The 22,297-nt window shown below is 34.1% G+C and overlaps 2 protein-coding genes and 1 long non-coding RNA gene across 3 annotated transcripts; 2 read left to right on the top strand and 1 right to left on the bottom strand.

Annotated features, from left to right (window-relative positions):
* The first annotated feature begins 497 nt into the window (after positions 1-497).
* Positions 498-5,179, top strand: LOC18009547 (long chain acyl-CoA synthetase 3). The gene is made up of 18 exons (XM_006391558.2): positions 498-797; positions 1,405-1,468; positions 1,561-1,650; positions 1,747-1,803; positions 1,889-1,937; positions 2,213-2,289; positions 2,388-2,427; positions 2,511-2,605; positions 2,693-2,860; positions 2,959-3,069; positions 3,172-3,259; positions 3,342-3,408; positions 3,495-3,570; positions 3,677-3,794; positions 3,893-4,278; positions 4,368-4,550; positions 4,631-4,750; positions 4,904-5,179. Exons 1-18 carry the CDS (start codon positions 643-645, stop codon positions 4,940-4,942), a joined length of 1,983 nt encoding a protein of 660 aa, XP_006391620.1. The 5' UTR covers positions 498-642; the 3' UTR covers positions 4,943-5,179.
* A 454-nt stretch (positions 5,180-5,633) lies between these two features.
* On the bottom strand, positions 5,634-9,790 carry LOC18009598 (endoglucanase 6). The gene is made up of 9 exons (XM_006391559.2): positions 9,451-9,790; positions 9,046-9,258; positions 8,759-8,959; positions 7,776-7,865; positions 7,523-7,687; positions 7,139-7,423; positions 6,701-7,049; positions 6,529-6,597; positions 5,634-6,448 (listed from the first exon to the last, which is right to left on the bottom strand). Exons 1-9 carry the CDS (start codon positions 9,643-9,645, stop codon positions 6,156-6,158), a joined length of 1,860 nt encoding a protein of 619 aa, XP_006391621.1. The 5' UTR covers positions 9,646-9,790; the 3' UTR covers positions 5,634-6,155.
* Positions 9,791-19,375: 9,585 nt separating this feature from the next.
* On the top strand, positions 19,376-21,609 carry LOC112088966. The gene is made up of 4 exons (XR_002900779.1): positions 19,376-19,502; positions 19,592-19,680; positions 19,767-19,821; positions 21,544-21,609. It is a non-coding gene; the product is annotated as an uncharacterized LOC112088966 (long non-coding RNA).
* The last annotated feature ends 688 nt before the right edge of the window (positions 21,610-22,297 follow it).

Genomic DNA, 22,297 nt, shown 5'->3' on the forward strand with positions numbered 1-22,297 from the left:
TTAGTTATGGTTAACCACTATGTATGGTATTTTTTTTTATGTAAATTGATTATGTCATATGGCCTCTATAATATTCGGATAGCAATATAGTCTTACTGTTATATAAAAGTCAAATCTCAATATACAATAAGCAACCATCTTGCACTTGTGTGCTGTCAAACAAAAAAAAAACCTGGTAATTTAATAGCAACACTTCATTATTTAGGGAGAAATGAATACCATTACATTAATTAACATTTCCTTCTATATGTTATATTTATTTCTCTTGTTGTGAAATTTTAATAGAAATTAAAGTGTTGACTTGGTCAATCTTTACCATCACGTTATAATTAGTCGAGAATAGTCATTCACTTCATAAAATAAAAAGCTTTAATGAAGAAAAAGAAAACTAAATAAATAAATATAGAGAGGATTGGTCAGCTAACCTCGTGTCGTACAAATCTTTTTATCTCCCCATTATAACATTCACACGCAATTTTAAAATTTGCCTACTTGCTTCTCTTCTAAAAATTCAACGAACAATCCATCATCCATATATATATATATATATATATAAAGGGAACACAAACGCATATATATAAATATAGACACAGAGCAAATAAACCACATATACACACGCGGAATCGTATATAATTATAATAAATGGCGGCGAATCGGTACATCGTTGAGGTTGAGAAGGGAAAAGAAGGCGTCGATGGGGGAAGTCCGTCCGTCGGTTCGGTTTACCGGAGTATCTACGCCAAAGACGGTTTTCCTGAACCGGCCGATGATCTCATCAGTTGCTGGGATATTTTCCGGTTAGATATCACCTTTTGTTCTTTTTTTTTTTTTTTTTTTTTGGTTATTATTCATTGTGGATGTTGTTCTCGAATTCAAGAAAGCTATTTATACGTGAATGTTATGATAATTTGCAAGTTTTCTGGTTAGTACAAAACAAATAAAGTGTAAGAGAAGTACGTTATATATATAAAAAAGAGCTAACTATTTGAATCAGTGAATTTTGTTGTTCGATTCGAGGGTTTATCGTGAACATTTTTTTTCTTTTCCCGTTCATGCCTAGGCTCTGTTTAACTGTCGAGAAAATGTGGGAGAGCAGAATTTTGGGGTTGCTTATTTTTTGTTAATGAAAATGTCAAATTAACTTCGGCATCAGATTTTCCTTTTACTATAGTCAAATTTTTATCGCAAAAGTCCAGTCAATTTGATTATCGTTGACTTTGACTTCCATATGATGATCCTCATGCAGACACTTCAAAAATATGTAGTTATCTCCGAATGATTAGAGCTTAAGATCTAAGACAATGAGACTATGTTGCTTGTGTGCGTTTCTGTTCATGGTTATTATTGCTAATAACAAAAGAATTGATATGAATTTTTGGTGTGGTTGTTCTGTTCTAATTACAGTTTATCTGTGGAGAAGTCTCCAGATAATCCTATGCTTGGTCGTAGAGAAATTGTTGATGGAAAAGTAAGCAATCAATAACTATTAATCAGCAATTAATTAATCAACACAAATTCTTGTTTTTTGCGATTTTTATTATTGTCTTTTTCTTCCAACAGGCTGGGAAATATGTATGGCAAACTTACAAACAAGTATATGATGTAGTGATTAAGCTTGGAAACTCTATCCGAACTATTGGAGTTGGAAAAGTAATTACTGTCTCTTTAATTTTTCGACATTTTTGAATTATATACATATGATGCATCTAGAGTTTCTACATTTATTGTATGCTTTGTCACACGCAGGGAGAGAAATGTGGTATCTATGGCGCCAACAGCCCTGAGTGGATTATAAGCATGGAGGTGATATTGATTGAGATTTAAACTATAGTTGTAATTAGCAAAAACTTATGTGTTTTTTTTTAAAATGATTTCCTATTGATTTCAGGCCTGCAATGCTCATGGGCTTTATTGTGTACCTTTATATGACACTCTAGGTATGTAACATTTGCCTATTCTATCCATGGCCATTTTAGAGGAATTTTTCTAATCTGCATTTCCATATGGTCCATAATAAAATTAACAAAAAAATTATCTATATGTTAGAATATCCTTTTATTAAAGATTATTTACATACAAATAGAGTCTATAATTTAAACATTTGAATATATCTCATAAATCTTTTGAGCTGGCCCTAATAATAATCGATGAATTGTTGCGCGTTACAGTCAAGTTCATGTATGTATAATAGTTTGGATGATGCATTTGGTAGGTGCTGGAGCAATTGAATTCATCATTTGTCATGCTGAGGTATCACTTGCTTTTTCAGAGGAGAAAAAGATTTCTGAGGTAATTTCTTATCATACACTCTCTTTTCTCCATTTTAAGTTCTGAGAATAACAAAAAAAACAAATTGTTTTGTTGGGCTTCTCTTTTTGATGTTTCAGTTGTTGAAAACAGCTCCAGGTTCAACTAAATATTTGAAGAGTAAGTAAGCTATTCTTGTGTTTGATTGTTTGATGGAAGAAAGGCCAATGAATGAAACAGTTCTTATATTATTTTTGGAACAGATATTGTGAGCTTTGGTGAGGTTACAAATGAGCAAAGAGCAGAAGCTGACAAGCATGGATTAACAATATACTCATGGGACCAGTTCTTGAAGCTTGTAAGAGAATCATATTTGTATTATGTTCTAATTATACTTTTACATCATAATAATAAGAATTCTGAAAGTAAATGTGTTACTTCGAAGGGTGAAGGCAAACATTATGATTTACCAGAAAAGAAAAGAAGCGATATTTGCACAATAATGTATACAAGTGGCACAACTGGTGATCCTAAAGGAGTCTTGCTTACAAATGAGAGCATTATTTATCTTCTTGAAGGTGTTAAAAAATTGCTTAAAACTATCAATGAAGAGGTAACTTATTGTTGTTTATATCATCAGTAGTTCAATACATATCAAGAAGTGACCATTATAATAGTTTCTTCTTTGTTTCCTTTTGTGCGATGTTACAGTTAACCAGTAAAGATGTTTATCTCTCATATCTACCTCTGGCTCATATCTTCGATCGCGTCATCGAGGAGCTGTTTATTTATGAAGCAGCATCCATAGGATTTTGGAGAGGGGTAAGTTATAGAAATGTTTCTTTTGCATAATAGACATATATAAATTCGTTTCTTTTGTTTACAGAATCTGTTTCATTATATGTTCACTATCTGTTATTTCAGGATGTTAAGATTTTGATCGAAGACATAGCTGCACTGAAACCGACTATTTTCTGCGCTGTTCCTCGTGTGCTAGAGAGAATATACACCGGTAAATACTTTGCAAAACTAGTTTTAAAAAACTCGACAAGCATTGAAACTAATTCTTCTCTGTTTTTGTCAATTTTTTTCAGGTCTTCAGCAGAAACTCTCTGATGGTGGTTTGTTAAAGAAGACCTTATTCAACTTTGCGTTCAACTAGTAAGTGTTGACATTTTTTAGATCAAAAAGCAAAGTTTTGTAACTTGGAATCTCTGTTTTCTGAAACCTTTTAATACCTTTTTCAGCAAGCATAGTAACATGGAGAAAGGAAAGCCTCATGAACAAGCAGCTCCAATCTTTGACAAAATTGTATTTAAGAAGGTGAAGCTAAAAATGACATACATATATAAATGAACACTATGTCTTGATCCTGAAATCTTTTGATTGTTTACCAATATCTTGAAAACATTGAAAAAAACATTTTCAGGTAAAAGAAGGATTAGGAGGAAGAGTGCGTCTAATCCTATCAGGAGCAGCTCCTCTTGCAGCTCACATCGAATCTTTCCTTCGAGTTGTCGCATGTGCTCATGTTCTTCAAGGATACGGTAATGAACAAAGAACCTTACAACACATCAAACTGATCTTGGTCTTAATAATAACAAAGACTTTCTCCTATTGATGAAACAACTTTTTACTTTTGCAGGTCTAACAGAGAGTTGTGGTGGGACATTTGTGTCGATCCCAAATGAGCTTAAAATGCTTGGAACTGTGGGTCCACCGGTTCCAAACGTTGACATAAGGCTCGAGTCAGTCCCAGAGATGGGTTACGACGCTCTTGCGAGCAAGCCACGTGGAGAGATTTGCATTAGAGGAAAGACTTTGTTCTCTGGTTATTACAAACGTGAAGATCTCACTCAAGAAGTCCTCATTGATGGTTGGCTTCACACTGGTGATGTTGGTGAGTGGCAACCAGATGGAGCCATGAAAATCATCGACAGAAAGAAGAACATCTTTAAACTTTCTCAAGGAGAATACGTTGCTGTTGAGAACTTGGAGAACATTTACAGCCACGTAGCTGCCATTGAATCGGTATTGGCAAGATCCGATTTACGGTTTTGGTTTCAATTCTGTTTTTGTTCGGTTTCTTTTTTTTTTATCGGTGTTCAAAATTTATGCAGATATGGGTATATGGAAACAGCTATGAGTCTTACTTAGTGGCTGTGGTATGTCCAAGCAAGATACAGATCGAACATTGGGCTAAAGAACACAATGTTTCGGGAAACTTTGAGTCTATCTGTCAAAACGCAAAGACCAAAGAGTTTATCCTTGGAGAATTCAACAGAGTGGCCAAAGACAAAAAGGTTTATAATTTGTTCATTAGTCTTCTTAATTCTTGTTTCTTTTCTTACAACAGTCTTTTAAATAAGAAAAATTCTTACAGCTGAAGGGATTTGAGCTGATCAAAGGTGTTCACTTGGACACCGTCCCATTCGACATGGAAAGAGATCTTATTACACCTTCTTACAAGAAGAAAAGGCCACAGCTTCTCAAGTACTATCAGGTAGATTAAAAGTCTTTATCATTTTCAATTTTTCACATAAACAAGTAAACAACACGTTCAGGATACATAAGAACTTTAGATTATCTCCAGACTTAATGATGTATTGAGGTTTTCTGAATCGAATTATCATAACTTCTGTTCTTATTTACGCAGAAAGAGATTGATGAAATGTATAACAAGGCAAAGAAGTGAAGCTTTTATACTACTCTGCAGCTAGTGTGAAGAAGGAATTTGTTGCACAAGTCTCAGGGTTTAATGTATTTCTGTTTTCACTGTAAATCATATTGCTATATGTGTCTGTGTTGTGTTAAGATCGAAGTTGATTGTGCCAAAGAAAAAAACTACATCATAAGTTTTATTTTTTGCTTGTAAAACAAAGATGTCTGCCTTCCTTGTACTAAACATACCCACCTCATGTTTTTGTGTTTTTGTATTTTATATTGTGATAAAAATCCTCTGTATAACCCAAAATGTATAATTTTCTATTTCAGTGTTTCTTAGTAGATCTACTGAGTATATTTTCTCTAATGAGTTGGTTGAATAGATTCAGTGAAACCAACTACTAAATTTAGAGAGTTAATACCTTGTAGAAAACAAACTTAGGGGAAAATGTTCCAAGTGTGATGGCCAATTTTTCAAAACAATTATTCGTTTTTCTGATTTCATATTATAATATTTTTATCAAAGTTTACCTATCTTTAGAAGACAAAAGTATGTTATAAGATGAGAAAATGATATACATTATAATTGAGGAAAAGATTCAGAGTCACTTGCTACTAAAGTTCAACATATCAACAACACATGTGATACTTTGTTGGTCTTTTCTCAAAGCAAGATTTTTTACTAAAGCAAGATAAGTACTCAACATAAGTTATAACGAACTCACATTTCATTTAAGGACTGTTGTTGAGTGTTACAACTGATCACCAAGAAAAATAAAACACAAACGACAAAGACATACACATGTTTTTTGAGCTACAAGGAAAGAAAAAACAATCCTTGCAAAATCTCACAATAACCCTTTTTAAGAGAAGGAAGATCTCACAAAACACTATCTTTCTCTATCTTCCTCTCTCTCTCTCTCTCTCTCTCTCACCATATATTTATATATAAATTTAAAAGCATTGAATTTTGCGTAGAAAGAGGATGAGCACCTTCACTCTTCTTTAAATTTTTTGAAGAGTCTTCACTGTCTCTTCACACCTTTCTTCCACCCTTCCTCAACCCTTTTATATTCACCAGAGAAACCCGAAAAAGAAAAAAGCAAAAATGAAGATAAAAGACCAAACCTTTCAACGTTCTTGACGAACCAGAGGGAAAAACCAACACTTTCTATTTCTTCTTCTCACGACCTATACACACTATGATTTCTTAGGATCCTTCGAAGTTGTTTGTTGTTGTCTGGTCAAGCCAATGTGTAGTTTGAGACGGCTACATTTGCGGGAGATGTTGAGTGAATGTAAACGAACTCTAGGGATTTTCCGGATTGCAATGAGTGTATCCACGAAGGTAAACCAAATGAGTTTCCAGATCTTGAGAGTCCCCAGATTGGTCCGTAGAGATTCTTGATCGAAAGGTTTACACTTTTCAGAGCTCTTGGTGATTTGTTAATCACAGTTGTTGAGTATCTGTAGTAAGTCCTTCCCTTTGAGACCCATGAACTAGTCATCTTTTGAACTATAGCCACTGGACCAGAAGCTGCACAAGTAATCAATGAAGTCAAGTCTCTGTTCAATAGAGAGACATTCATAGATTCACATGTAGACAAGCGAACATACCTCGGACCGGGGAGGTTACTTTCGGTTTACGGATAGGCATTGGTCTTCGGACAACAGGAGCTGGAACCACTGCAAGGATACAACAATAAAAGGAAAAGGCAAACTATTTGAGTTCCAATGATCTTCTTTAGGAATCCATGTAGGAACAATGTTTTGAATCTCAGACACAAACCTGGAAGAAGCTGGCTATAACCGGAATGTCCGCTGCTGAGACGAGCAAGAACACCTAGGAGTGGTGCATTGTTGTAAGTAGCAGGCTCAGTCTGCTCATAGTTATCTCTCCTGTCAGCGAAATTGTCGTAAGCATCAGGGCCACCGACAATAGCACCAGTGAGAAGGTTCGGGTCACTGCCTTTACGGCTGAACCAGGTGGCATAACCACCTCGGCAAGTGACAAACGTGCGGTCAACTTTGTAAGAGACGATGGAGGAGCCTCTGTGGTGAACTCTCTGAGGGAAATTGTTACCATATCCAACCATATAGCTCGTTGCTCTTGGGTTATCTCCAAGAATATAATCCACCTGAGAAAGAAAAAGAAGAATTTATCATCAAACTGTTGAAGATAAATACTAATTTTTCTCAAGCGCGGTGCCATAAAACGATCCTTTACCTGAGATTTAGCGAAAGAAAGAAGCTGCGAAGGAGCGACATTTCCAGAAGAACATCTCAAGTTGCTTCGAGAGGAAGTTAGGTAATCAGAGTAAACCGTGGTCAAGAAGGAAGCACTTGTGACAAACTGCATATTGTTCCAACGCTGTCTGAAAATCAAACCACCTGGAGTCTTCTGAATGTTCCTCAAGCCTTTACCCAACAACGAACACATAAAGAAATCAGCCTTCTGTTGAAACCTCTGAAACACAGGCGTGTGACGTCCTGCTTTGCCTTGCATCAAGAACTGTAAAAACAAAAACAAAAACAAAAAACGGTTTAGAACCAAACAAACCAAGATAATCGAACCGGTTAGCGACAAAATTCGAAATTGGGTTGTACTAACCTTGGCAACAAGGGTTTGAACACCAGCGTACTTGACGTCCCAACCGAACTCGGTCATGGACCAACCAGTTCCACCCATGGAGTCACCGTTACGACCCAAGTAGTCCAAGTAGAACTGATTGTTCGAAGCTTGGTATAGCCACGCAGCTGCCCAAAGTAATTCGTCCTGATCATTGAAATTAAGATCAATTTCAGACATTAGACAACAGATTAATAAGACCATTAATCTCTAATCGAATGTTTTCGGATCTTACATTGTAACCACTGACGGATCGGTAGTATTTCTGAGCAACGGTGATACTGCTGTCGTATTTTCCTCTGTATTTGTCGGCGAAATTAAACAGCTGAAACAAAATAAAAATAAAATTGAATTTAGAATGGCAAATCCGTAATACAAACATATGAAATAAGGTTAGTTTAGAAACTTTAGTGTGGAGTGGCAGACTCGTGATTTTGTTGAAGACGAAAGGTTAAATTGGGAAAGGTTGTTACACAGTATGGGGCACCGACAGCCCAAGGCACGTGCGAAGTGTTTATATGAAAAATCAATATTAAAATAGAAACTTAAGATGGACGGCTGAGATCGTTTAGAGAAAGGGAAGACGACAAGATTTGTACGGTCACAACACAAAAAACCCGTGATGGACGGAGAACGACGTCGTTCCCAACCCTCTACAAAGGATCCATTCTTTGCGGGGTCCACTTACGGGATCAGCGACACGGTACCGTTTAGCTTGTTTAAATAGTAGTACTGTATTAGCTCTTTTCTAGATTATAGCAAGCTACTGTGTTGTTGTCAAAAAAAAAGTAAGCTACTGTGTTTTAAAAATTAATAAATTCTACATTCAAAAGAGTTAGAATCCCTAATTTGCTAAAACTCCTGGTGAGTAGAGACTGATATAACCTTAGCAAATCTCAGAGAATATTTCTTTTTTAAGCATTTATAAATTAATGGGTTGCAATTAGGATGTAAAACAAAGATAAAAATTTCCGGTAAACATAATTTTCAGAATTTGTCATTTTCATTACTAAAAACGACGCCTCGAAATAACGCCTAACGTGCGCTGAAAATGACTTTTAAGTGACTTTCTACTGTTGTGCAATAATAATGTGTCTCTGCAACCTCCCAACGTAACTGTCCGTAAAATTTAATATGACCAACACTTTATGCTTAACGTGCGCATCCTAACAAATCGACCATTAGTTAAAAATACGCCGAAAATTTTTAAAGAGTTACCTGATAAGCGTGGGTGAGCAGTAACCTAGAGTAAGCAGGGTTAGAGCGGCGGAAGACGATAGAAGCGGCGGCCATGGCGGCTGCTGTTTCTCCGGCGAGATCCGACCCGGGATTACTCGGATCTATCCGGTAAGCTTTTCGGTCCGTCGTCATTTCTTCCGGTCTCTGCCAACAGTAATGGTCGGTGTTGCCGTCTCCGACCTAAAAAAAAAATCATAATTAATTGAGAAATTAAAAAGGAAATCCTTCTTTATTTATGAATTAATGTAATAAAAAAAAGAGAGTACCTCGCCGTAAAGGACGTTGGGCTCAGGATGGGCTTTGATGAAGTAATCAGTGCCCCATTTAATGGCATCAATGGAGTGGCCAAGCTCGCCGTTAGCCGCTAACTGATTGCCGTATTCGATGACGCTCCAAGCCATCATCGTCACCGTGAATGCCATCGGAAGTCCAAATTTCACATTGTCTCCGGCGTCGTAGTAACCTCCGACCAGATTCACCTGAATTTTTTTACAAAACAGGAACAATGTCGGCGTCTGAACGGAGTATAGATCTACAGCTAATTGTCGGTCTCAAAAAAATCAGGTACAAAACAGAGGTTGATTCTCTAGAAGATTAGCGTTACTATCTGGTTTTTAGGTGATAAACGGAAAGCATTATAAATCTAGAGAGAGAGATGAGATGAGACATACGCCGCTTGATTTGCCGTCGTTGAGACCGGAGTGAGAGCGCCAAGTGACTCTCTGGTTACGAGGGAGGACGCCAGATCTCTGAGCTTCGAAAAAGAGAAGACTCTTGGAAAGTGCTTGGCCGTAATCATGGCCGGAGAAAGCTACCGGAAAACAGAGTAGCAGTAACAGAGCAGCCACGGACGCAGACTTCTCCATAGTGAAAAGCAAAAACACAAAGACAAAAAAGAGAGAGAAGAAAGAGAAATGCCGGCGAGGTAATCAGCTAAAAAGCGCTGAAATAGCCAGACTAGAGAGGCAGAGACTGAGAAGGAGGAAGAAGAAGAAGATGGGATTTGTGAAGACGAAGTGACGAGCTAAAGTGTTCTATATATGGAAGTAGAAAGGAGAAAGCAGGAAGGTACCAAGAGACAGAAATTTTTGACAGTTAGCATTCATTAAATGATATTTTATTTTCGTTTTTTTAATTATGTACAATGTTTGGTTCATTGAGTATAATTATTACTCCTGCTTTTTTAATTCGTGTTAAGTTTTGGTCGAAATTTTGAAATGCACATCACCATTACGAAAATGATTTTCTTTCTGAAAAGTCTATAAACTGATTGTGTCGTCCGCATTAATCATAAATTAATTACAAAACAGCTATTGGTTTTTTAATTAAAGTAAATTGCCATATTTAGGATCTCAGAGTAATTACAAAACTTATTTCGACAAAGAATAATAATTTTTTATATAAAAAAAGGGGAGAGAAGAAAATGAAAAGAACAAAGTCATGTTGAGTGTTCCCATGAATCTTTTAGGTCTTTTTCCACATAGGGGCGACGAGGTAGTTGATAAATGTGTTTACATTCACACATAAAGTGATTAAAAACTACAGTAGTTTTATTTTTAGTAAAGATCAATTTTTAATGGTGAATTAAAATTAATCTAACAGTACTATCATCAAGGCGTTATGTGCTGAGTGTGAAGGCGAGGAGTTTTAAAAGCAAAAGCAGCCCAAATGACTCTAAAAAACTGAGAAAAAGTGAAAAAGGTGATGTCCTAATCCTCCGAAGAATACATATACTTTTACATAAGATAAAAATTAGACGACAAAAAATACATGTCCACTAGAAACCTAAGTTACTGTTCTTTGTTTCCTTTATTAAACGCTCTTTTTGAATTTTTTCTTTCTTTTTTATATAACAATAATGATTTGAAAAATAACACCATAACCAGTTTAACATACTTTAACCATATTAGTTTTTTTTTTCTTCCGATGTTTTGCTTGTATGTTCGTAAAAGCATTGCAAGTATTTGTTAGTACTACTAAGTTATGATATTTCAAAAGATGGTTACGAATTTAGAGGGAGTATAAATCAAGAGTCCGAAATTATGATTATTAAAACAGGGGAAAAACAAAGAAACAATCTGGTAAAATGACAATAGCAAAAACCAGAGGACACTAATAAATAGTACAAATTCTAAAGAAAAACAAGGACATACAAGTAAATTTAAAGAACAAACAGAAAATACGATGACCAGTGGCATTGACATTTGGTTTTTCTGTAAACCTTTACATCTGAGGTTAACACTAGTACAAATTCTTAGGTTACAAACATCGATCCTAACTTACTTTTTATAGTTGAACAACAAAGTATACTTCTTCAGTAACGGTAAGAAAATTTTATAGATAGGACTCAAACATTAAAATTTTTATACATTTGCTTTTTTTTTCCTCACATTTGTTTTGTTTTTCGATCTCTGCGTGCGCATAAATCCACCTATGCAATGGAAAAATGAAATCTTATAAAATCCACCGACAATTTAGCGACTGGAAACTATTTTATTTGTATTAATTTGGCTATGGCCTATGAGTAAGAAATATATTTTTGGTGATATGTGAACTTACAATTTGTATAAATTAATTACTTTAGATACATAATACAATTATATCAATACCAGTAACATCTATATTTTTGTTCTATTTTTTATGAATTAAAAGTGCTTCATCCTGATAATCCAACCAAATTCCATTTGAACCAAATATGCTAAAGAAAATTAAATCAGATCGAAACTTAGTTAAAATCTGAATTCTAATTGTTTTTACTATATTTAAATTAATCACGTTGCTCTCATCAACTTTATAAATTAGTTTTTAATTACTCGGATACGTAATTACAAGAAGAGAAAAGACAAGGAAAAAATGGGACAAGCCTCCTTGTCAGATGGCTTTATTCCCAACCGCAATCAACGGTCTCCCGCCGAATAATTATATTTACAACGTTACCCTTTTTCTCTTTTTTTTTTTCAACTTTATCACACACAAATGGTCTCTCTCTCTTTATTAGTTATTATTTTATTTCATAGTGTAAATATTTTATTCCAATTTTTCCAGGTTTGCTTTTTTTCTTTTGACCGTATATAATCTTATCTTTCAGCGTATATAATAAAAATAATTTTATGTAATAATTTTTTGTCGTCTAATTTTTATCTTATGTAAAACTGAGTATTTTAATTGATTTGATATCTGCTAATTAATATATTATTTAACTGCGATATGAAAAGTTATCTGACGTGTTAGCAGAGGTCAAAGAGGCAAAAGCTCCGGTTTGACTGACTGTCGCCGGTTGAGTCACGGCCACGGCAACGTTCCACTCACACTCAGGTGATAATTTTGGTTTGTGTGTACTTCCCAACCAATAAAAACCAATCAAAGTAAATGATATATTTTTACAGAATGGGTAAATAAATAAGAAAAATGATTATATCATATATACCTTGCTGTATCGTGTGTATATATCTATATCAACTAAATCAATATTTTCGTAATCCGTCCCTATATTCTTTCGGTTTGGTTTGCATTTGTTCGGTTCATTAGTAAGTGAGCGAATTTAATTTAAAACTGATGGATTTTGTCATAGCGTAACACAAGAACAATTAGCAGATTGATGATTATAATTTGGCAATATAACTTTTGTTCAGTTTCTCCATGTATCTTATAAATTAGTTTGGAGTTTAGTATGAAATTGTTTGGGTAAAAAAATTGACCGAGAGAGTTGAAATGCCAGACTATATATACTATATACACACACGAAGGATCTTAGTTGACATCAGAGGATATTACATGTAGTTCGTAGTCCGCTCTGGTCATAGAAGTAATTAATACTTTAGAAAGGAACAAGCACGTTTACCTCTCTTTCAAAAAATAAAAATAAAAATAAAAATCACGTTTAATTAAGATTAATTTGTGTTTGCTATCGTTTCAAGGGAATTGAGACTTATTTGCAGTTTTAACTCTATTTGTGTGAGTCCGATTGGTCTCTAGACTGTAGCTGCCAAACACCATTTGAGTTATATCAGTAGAAAAAACAGACGATCCGCTGCAGAATTATACCCTATTTCACGGGCTTAACCAAACACGTAGTGCTTCCACAACCTCTTTTATAACAACATGGTTCTCTTTGTTTTTAGTTTCATTGCAAAATGTAATTTTCAAATGTGTATTCCTTTTGTATAGATTTATCGTGATTGTGCGGTAATCTTGTGCATGAGGCTCTGAATGTAACCGTTTTTGGTTCTAATGCAAAATACACTTTTACCAAAAAAAAAATAGAAAACGGGCATTTCATATGGTTATATATGAACTTGTCGTTTGGAGCATATCTCGATTTATCTAATGCAAACTTAAGGATAAGGAAATGGTTACTTAAGGCGTACCTGCCTTCTAACAAATAAAAACAAAAAATTAAGGCTTACATGGATCGTTTTTGTGTGTGTTGTCAACAAATGGGTAGTCATAAGGCATTTATAAATCACTTTTTTACTACTACTTTATTAGGTTTGACATTCACGAATGACATCAAAAGTTATAGTGCGGAGTGGGAAAATATATATCTTATTAGTTATAATACTTCAAATATTTAATATAATGAAGTAATGTTTTTTCATCTATCGCAACACAAGTTCTACCTGGGTTGAATTAGGTGGTAACGTAAAGTTACAAATTCTGAGAAGATATATATTAGAATTTAGAAAAAAAAAATTATCACCCTTTTTTAGTTCACTGAAACATTTTCAGTATATATTATATAAACGGTTTTGGAATACCAAGCCTGCAAAAAAACAAAAATATCCTGAAATCTAGTCTGATAAACAGGAAACTAAGTCAGATTAACAACGGAAAACATTAAAAACTAGACTAAAAACAATAATATAAGCTGTAAACTGCTTAATTTGAAATCGATAAAAAAACGACTTAAAAACAAGAATAATAGCTTAACAACGATTCCTGACAGTAAAATTATGAAAAATTACACAGGCTTACTCAACTTTTATAGTTCAAAAATACATAAGTCCATGCTAACTGTGAGATTACCATGACTTTCATCTTCCTAACAAAAACAAACGAATGGGAGACGATGATATAAAGCTATTAACAATAATTAATAAAGTATTTTCTTATAACTATGGAAGTTTTGAACTGAACTCCAAATAACTTTCTAACGATGTACAAAACTAAAAACGAGCGTCTTTAGTTTAGTCTAGGGCTTTAGCGTTAAAACCGTCACGCCATCAAATGGAGCCTCGAGGCCTCTTTTTTACATGTAAATGGGTAAATGGCTCCATGAGTGAGGCTCGCTAAAAAGAGAGAGTAAAAACTGATTTTGCAACTTAAGAAAACAATGATATACTGTGTCTTTTTTCCAATATAAAAGTAAATGAAAATTCAAAAAAAAAAACCTAACGCTAAACAAATAGAAATAATCAATTTTATAAGTTATTATAGCTTAATGGTCCTATTGGGTGAAAATAAATCAAAGGTCTTTACCAATATAGGGCCATTAACCTATAATTTGGAATAATATAATAATTAATTCCAATTTAACTTTTAATTGTGTACGTCTTGAAATTATAACGATAGCATGAGGTCCCTAGCTATACGATCGAGCATATAACCCGCATGCAACACCAAATGATCAAATTATTGGGGATAACAAATAATTACATTACCATTTCTTTAGCGATATGTTTTTTTATAAAATAAAACATATTTATTTATAGACACAAAAAGTGTTACTAAATATTTTTAGGTGAGAGGATTCTCCACGCGTAACAGATAACTACCGCGCAAGGACTTTTGAGGCCCATAGGAGTTCACACGTACGAAGTAAAAGACACGTGTCCCTACAAAGATCTCTTACGATTTTGATGTTTATGTGTATTGTCATATTATTGTTCCAATTCTTTTCATTTTTTATTTTTCACATTCTTATAATGTACATTGTCATTTTTGTTTGTCGTACATTGTCATTTTACATTGTCAATTTGTCACATTAATCCTTTTCATATTCTCTTACGATTGTGATGTTATTATTAGTTATTACTATTTTTTTTCCTCTAACCAAAACATCAGTTTTTTTTTTGGTTTTAAAACAACGAAGTGACTGGAGAATCAATTTTAACCAGGTTTGTAAATGGTAGACCATGTGAAAAAACGTTCTCTTTAATGTTTTGGTATAATATTTAGAGTTAAGTGGCTGAATACCAACAGATGATTAATTTATTAAGGAAATGGGAAGCAAAGTTTATAAATAAAGGAAATACAATAATATTATTTCGTTGTAGACAAGTTTACCCTTACAACTGAATGAAACAAATTCTGCAGAGAACATTTAATGCTTATATAGTTCAGGGGACAAGATATAAAAAAATACAATTGAGATATTGTAAGAAAATCTTTCGCCGTTCATACCTTGTAAAGGTAACAGGTAACTGATAACTTGTTATTTTATTAAATATGTTCGATGGTAGATATAACATATATATTTTATTTTTTTTAAAAAAGAGGTTGGTAGTGTTGATGTATTCAGGTAACCTAGTAACGGCGGCCAGTTCAACGGGCAAAATAATCATAAGAAGGATGAGATTCAGTTTGCTTTTAAAGTTATCAACTAATATCTTATTATCGGTGTAACTAAATTAGCGGATATGTTGACAGATAACTCTGATTTATAGGCAACTTTCAAAGTTGATTGGCTAAATACTGCAAGTAAGTTTATATGTTAGGAAATATAAAATGATAAGAACAAAGTAAAAGGTAACTGATAACTTGTTATTTTACTAAATGTGTTTAACGGTAGATATAACATATATGTTTTATTTAATAAAAACTGAATATGGTAGTGTTGATGTATTCAGGTAACCTAATAGCATCAGCCAATTTAACTGGCATCAAGCGAAATAACCAAAGGAAGGGTGAGATCCAGTTTACTTTTAAAGTTATCAACTATTATCTTATTATCGGTGTAACTAAATTAGCGGATGTGTTGACAGATAACTCTGATTTAGAGGCAACTCCAAAGTTAACTGGCTAAACACTGCAGATAAGTTCAAGTAAATATTAATATATGTTGGGAAATAAACAACGATCGAATGAAGAATGAAGTATGTTCAAATAACATTATGTCCAGATAACTTTGTTAGCCGGATAATGGCGAATGCTACTCTACAAATGTTGGATACGTGGAGACCGGGGATGGTACGACTGCCAACTGCGAAGACGGGACACTAATGGGTAAGTGTTAACTATGTTAACAAATATATATAGTTAGCCTAAACCATGAACGATGCTTGGAGCGGCTAAACCATGAACGATGCTTGTATAATGCTGAATTTCTGATATGTAATAACCCTCTAGCCCAAAGGTTCAGCTCCAGTGGCTATTATCCTCTTGGGTAACTCATTATCAGACATCTGCATATATGTGACACTAGCTACCTTAAATCAGATGCCACTAACCTAGAACAGATAACTCGGAAAATTGAAAACAGAACTCATATTTACCTTGTTTGCGAATAGAAACTTCGGATTTCTTCAAAAAAAATAATGATATCATGCACCAGATTGTCGCTCGCCGTCGAAAACGAAATTTGGAAACTCTTTTGAGTTGTAGAGATAACCGATATCAAATGGTGGTTTTTGTCAGAAACCTTAATCTCTGTTCTTTTTTTCCTCTCCCTAAAATAATTAAATAATCTTTTTCAAAAAACTTAGATATTGTTGTCGGATCTACTAACACACACACAACTTGACTGAGGGACCCATCTATTTCTTTAACATATTCTAACAGCAAATTCGAAAAACTCATTATAGGAATTCAATTGTCTTTCTATTGTGAACAGAATGATAGCACAATACCAATTTTCTATGGCTTAATTTCCAAATTGGTAGATTGTGCAATTACTCTAATATTTACAATGGAGTCTGAGGTTTAATGGCAGCAGGTCCCCTTGAAGTTTAAAGCTTTATCTTCCAGCTTTTCTCCTTCCACGTTCGACGGAGAACTAATTCCTATACATATTTCATTGTCTTTGTTAATTTTTTTTTCCACTCTGTAATACCAAATACAATTTTAAATCTTAAACTACAGTCTACAACTATAAGCAAGCATAAATAATCAAAACAAATTGCAATGCTGACGTTGGTAATCTTATTAAATTTTTAATAGTTGTTCTATTTGGCTTAAAATCTGTATATATAAAATTTTACTTGAGTGGGGGGACAAAATTCCCTTCTTACAATATAAATAAAAATAGAATAATATTTCCTCCGTTTTACAAAGAGTGTCATTCTGACATTTTTTTTTTAAAGAATGTTACTTTAGAATTCCAATGTAAATTTTGACATAAAATATGTTAGAATCCCACATCGGGAAATTAAAGGGACTAACACTAATATATAAGGGACTTGGGCCTCTCCACTTATCACCAATTAGTTTTAAGTTGGAAGTCCAGGAAACTTAACATGGTATCAGAGTCTCGTTTGTTGACCCAATAAGGATGGCCCAAAAAGGGTTTATTATCGGTCTTAAAGTGGAATTCGGTTCGAGATGGATTGATAAGAGCCATCATCTCGAGGGGGCGTGTTAGAATCCCACATCGGGGAAATTAAAAGGACTAACACTAATATAAGGGAGTACTTGGGCCTTTCCACTTATCACCAATTGATTTTAAGTTGGAAGTCCAGAAAACTTAACAAAATACCATTTTTAACCTCAAAAATAAATTCAAAAAATTAGATATAAATATAATTCCAAAAGTTATTTTCTGCAAATTAATAAAGGTATAAGAAATATTTTATCTTATTTTTTAATTTATATGAAAAATATTAGAACGACACTCTTTGTGAAATGGAGAGAATATTATTAATTATATTAATATCCATATTGGAGTTTGAGGATTATATAAAGATTGTTTTAGAATAAGGAGTCGTAGATATTAATCTACATAGTTAGTTCAAAAATTAAACAATTCTTTTAAGGTGTTTTCTTTTTTTCTCGCCTTAGAAGCTCATCATAATTCACCTGAATTCATAACAATATATATATATGAAATACACTTCCCACTTCATTTTTGATTTTTTTTTTTGTACAAAATCCTATAGGGTTTTATTATGCTTTATAGTTTTAACTTAATTTCTATTACTCTTATACTCCATTATTCTAAAAATCTGTGATAGTGTCCTACCGTGGCAGACCAATTTTATACCTAATTTTGTCCATACTCGCGAATATATATGCCTTTTAAAAAAGAAATAAAGCTATATATATATATATATAATCATCATATGTTTCCACTATTATTACGTTGACAAGTTTATTTCAAAACAATCGAAGAAAGAGGTTGTGATTTCCGCAATTGAAGCGTGGACGTACTACGTATCATATCATATTCAAATGTCACTCACTTGTATAATTTAGAAATTGCCGTAAAAATTTTAGAAATACCTTTTTGGGGGTCAAAGATATACCTTTTTATGATTGCATTCTAATAAATAATAAAAAAACCCTACTATTCGATTGAAAAAAAATATATATATATATATATATAAAGCACTAGTTGCGAGTTGTGACTGAGTGTATATCAAGGTAGACTACTACCGTACGTGAACAGTGAGCCAATCGCGGAATAAACATCGCTATTTTTCTTGTTCTTTACCTCATTTTCTTTTCTTTTTTGACGGCCTTACCACCCTTTTTCTAATTGTTACTTGTTTAACGGCGATTCTATAATTTATTATCGGTTATTTAATTGTACAAAGCCTGGACGCAAGCCGTGCGAATATTATTTTCTCCCACCATCCATTTATTTTATACCAATTATTATGATGACGTCTAATGATATATCATACTATTTTATATAACTTTGGGAAACTCAAATTCTCTTTTTGAACAAGAGCATTTTAACATTTCAATTTTGCTATATACATACTGGATTCGATTGTGACATAAAACTCCATCTATTTTATTAAGATCATGTTCTAATCGCAAACGTTTAATCTTGATCTTTGACTAGAATAGATTTTAATGCTTTACCGAGAACCAGAGTTGCATAGTACTAAGAACAGACTAAACCATTGGTCAAAAAAAAAAAAAGAACAGACTAAGACCATCTCCAACAGGGGGTTATTAGAGAGTTGTTAGGAAGTTGTAAACCCATTTTACTATTAAAAATAAAGATTAAAGCTAATAAAACATAATAACCGTTCTTTGATGAAGAGTTTTAAGGATTCATTATTAACTCCATACGTGTCATTATCTTGTTGGTGGAAACAATAAGAATTTTTTTTTTTTGGTTTTTCACTCAGAAAACTCTCAAACACCGACCATTTTCTCTCATACGAGAATGAGAAAAATTTTGCTCTCTCTTTTATGAAGAAATCGAAACCGAAACTTCATCTCAAAATCTCACCCGATTTATCTCTCTGATGAAATTCAATATCCTTTTTTGACTTGCATGTGAATTCAAATGGATTGAGGGCTGGAAAATCTCTCTCACCGAAGCTCTTCTGACCGGAATCTTTCTCACCAACACTCAGATAAGTTTCTCGACTCTCTTCAAATTTTGTAGATCAATCGGTTAATTATGCTTGCTGAATCGATTTACTTGTGGAACGCCTTCGATTGCTGATTAGTTAAGGTTGATGAATGAATCGATGAGGTGAACTCTCTAAAAAATTCAGCTGATGCATGATTAATTCCACTTGATGAATCGATTAGTGGTAGCGATGTGAAGGTTGGAATTGTTTTCCGATCCCACTTTGTTTAGGCGCTTGTAAGTTTGATTTCCTGAGTAAACGTAAACCTGTTTTTTCTTCTTATCAGATGGATTTGGTTCTGGTGACATCTATGTCGACATGGAAAGGTTTTGCTCTGAGTTTGGTCTGTTTCTTCAAGATAATCATAAGTTTCTGGTAAACAAAGACTTTCAAACTCTTTAGATCATCATGGACCCATCAAGTTCTTTTCTTCATATTAACTTGTTGGTTTTATATTGCAGAATCTATTTGTTGCTGCTGCTAGGCCTGTTCACGAGGTAGCAGGACTAATTGGAGGTAACTAACTTCTCTTATGAATCATATTTAGAGCATGTTGACTAGATATGGTTTCAATGCTTTGTAGTGTTAGGGTAATGATGATAGATATGGTTTCAATGCTTTGGATTGGTTTATGATGATAGATATTGATTCATGTTATTGCTGATATTGGTGTATGAAAGAATGGTTAATGCTGTGTGATCAATGCTGCTCGGTTAGGTGACTCTTAAATGTGATTTTGACTGCTAACCACACTAACATAAGTTTCTCTAAAAGCTTTCACCTTAACATAACTAAAAGCTTTCACCTTAACATAACTAAACCCGAAACCTTTCAGCTTTAAAGAATAAGACATAAATTTTATAGGTGAACTCTTTCCTTCTCATTTAAACCCCATCGAGCATTTACCTTTCTCTTTGTTTCTCTTTGTTTCTATTTATATCTCCTTTCTCTTTGTTCTCTTTATTTCTCCTTTGTCTTTGTTCTCTTTGTTTCTCCTTTCTCTTTCCTTTTCTTTTTCACGCCTTCCTCCTTTCATCACTCAAACCAAACACATATGGATTCTCCATATACTGGGTCTTCGGGGTTCATGGATCTTCTAAACAGTCAAAATAATACTCAGAGCCATGAACCCACTGACGTCGACTGTATTTCACCAAGTATACATCTTGGTGACTCTGAAGCTCAAGTTTTTGGTACGACATGGTCTGATGCTCTAAGCCAAGATGAAGGCACACCCAAAACCGTAAAACCAAGAAGAATGTGGAGTCCATTGGAGGATAAGGTGCTCATTAGTGCCTGGCTCAACACAAGCAAAGATCCAATCGTTGGTAATGAGCAACGATTGGATGCATTCTGGAGAAGGATTGCTCATTACTTCAACTCAAGTGAAAAGCTCGCTGGGGAAGAAAACCGACAGCCAACTCATTGCAAACAAAGGTGGACCAGGATAAACGAGTTAATCAGCAAGTTTGTGGGAAGCTATGCAGCTGCTTCAGCGCAAAGATCGAGTGGACAAAATGACAATGATGTCATGAAGTTGGCAAATAAGATATACATCAATGATCACAAGTCAAAGTTTACTCTTGAACATTGTTGGCGAGAGTTGAGACATGATCCCAAGTGGTGTGGGAAAGAAGGATCAAAAAAAAGAAGAGTCGACGAGTCCTCAAGCTCAGCTCAGGGAGTAGATGAACCAATGCCACGTCCAATGGGTGTTAAAGCAGCCAAGGCGAAGAGAAATACCACTGCGACTGGATCTGGGAAGTCTCTCTCACAGCATGAGAGTTATGAGAGGCAATGGGAGATTAGGATGAAGGATTTTGAACTGAAGGATAAGATAAGCAGGCAAAAGGTTTTGGAGAATCTTCTTGCTAACGCTGAGCCCCTAACTGAGAACGAGAAAGCTTTAAAGGATGTGATCATTTCGGAAATGTTGTCTAAAGTTTAAGATGTTTTATGTTTAAGATGTTTTATGTTTAAGATGTTTTATTTGTGTTCTAAAGTTTGTATGATTTCGGTTGAGCCTTTGTATGCTTTTTTTCCCTTAGGACATGTATTGTTGATACATGATCTTTGTATGATTTCGGTTATTGTATCTTTGTATGATTTCGGTTAAGCATCTAACGTATCTTTGTTTGATTTCGGTTATACTATCTTTTCATGTTTATGCATATGGTTAATTGGTATACACTTAGCTGGATTTGGGTCTTCTTATACTGCTGTTTGGGTTTGATGCAGGGCTTAAAGGATGCATGGCACAATCGTTATGAGCAGATGGTTTTGTATGAGTAGATGGGTATTTTGATCACACACCATTTTTAGCATCCAAAAACGGCCTTTTTGTATGAGTAGATGGGTTTAGTTTTTGAGAGAAGTAGATATTTTTGTGTCTTTGTATTTGTATGGCCGACACCACAAAAAGATTTTTATGGATTTTTATGTACTCACCACACATGTTGGAGATGGCTTTTTATGAATTCACCACACATAGTTTTTTTGGTTTTTTATGTACACACCACACATTTCTAAAACTTTTATGTAAAACCACACATTGTTTATATGGTTATGGTGTAAACACGTTCAAACCAAACTCATTCTTTCTCTATATATATGAATACTTATATTTAAATCAATTTCATCTCATCAACAATCTTCTATCACAAACGATCTTCTTCCCTTCTCTACCCCAATCTTTTTTCTCAAACTTTTCTTTCTTACAACAAAAGAAAAAAAAATGGCATCTTCTTCCAATAATAATATCGAAGAAATAATGGATGCACAATTTGAGGAAGCCTCTAATCAATTTTTTGATCAAACATTTGAAAATATTCTCCAGGGTCAAGGTCATCAGCCGACAGCACCCAAGAAAAAAAGAGCATACATTGATAGAGCTCGTGAAGAAGGCCATATTCGTTTATGGAACGATTACTTCCGTGAAGATGCAATCTACCCTGATCATATATTCCGACGTTGTTTTAGAATGAACAAATCC

The sequence above is a fragment of the Eutrema salsugineum genome, unplaced genomic scaffold, assembly GCF_000478725.1.
Source record: "Eutrema salsugineum unplaced genomic scaffold, Eutsalg1_0 scaffold_8, whole genome shotgun sequence".
NCBI classification, from domain to species: domain Eukaryota; kingdom Viridiplantae; phylum Streptophyta; class Magnoliopsida; order Brassicales; family Brassicaceae; genus Eutrema; species Eutrema salsugineum.

Coding starts and splice junctions, on each gene's coding strand:
- LOC18009547 (XM_006391558.2), top strand. CDS start 643: ATGGCGGCGAATCGGTACATCGTTGAGGTTGAGAAGGGAAAAGAAGGC. Junction 798..1,404: donor AGTTGCTGGGATATTTTCCG/GTTAGATATCAC, acceptor TTCTAATTACAG/TTTATCTGTGGAGAAGTCTC. Junction 3,260..3,341: donor GCTAGAGAGAATATACACCG/GTAAATACTTTG, acceptor AATTTTTTTCAG/GTCTTCAGCAGAAACTCTCT.
- LOC18009598 (XM_006391559.2), bottom strand. CDS start 9,645: ATGGAGAAGTCTGCGTCCGTGGCTGCTCTGTTACTGCTACTCTGTTTT. Junction 7,050..7,138: donor TTTCTTTCGCTAAATCTCAG/GTAAAGGATCGT, acceptor TTTCTTTCTCAG/GTGGATTATATTCTTGGAGA. Junction 6,449..6,528: donor AGTAACCTCCCCGGTCCGAG/GTATGTTCGCTT, acceptor TTACTTGTGCAG/CTTCTGGTCCAGTGGCTATA.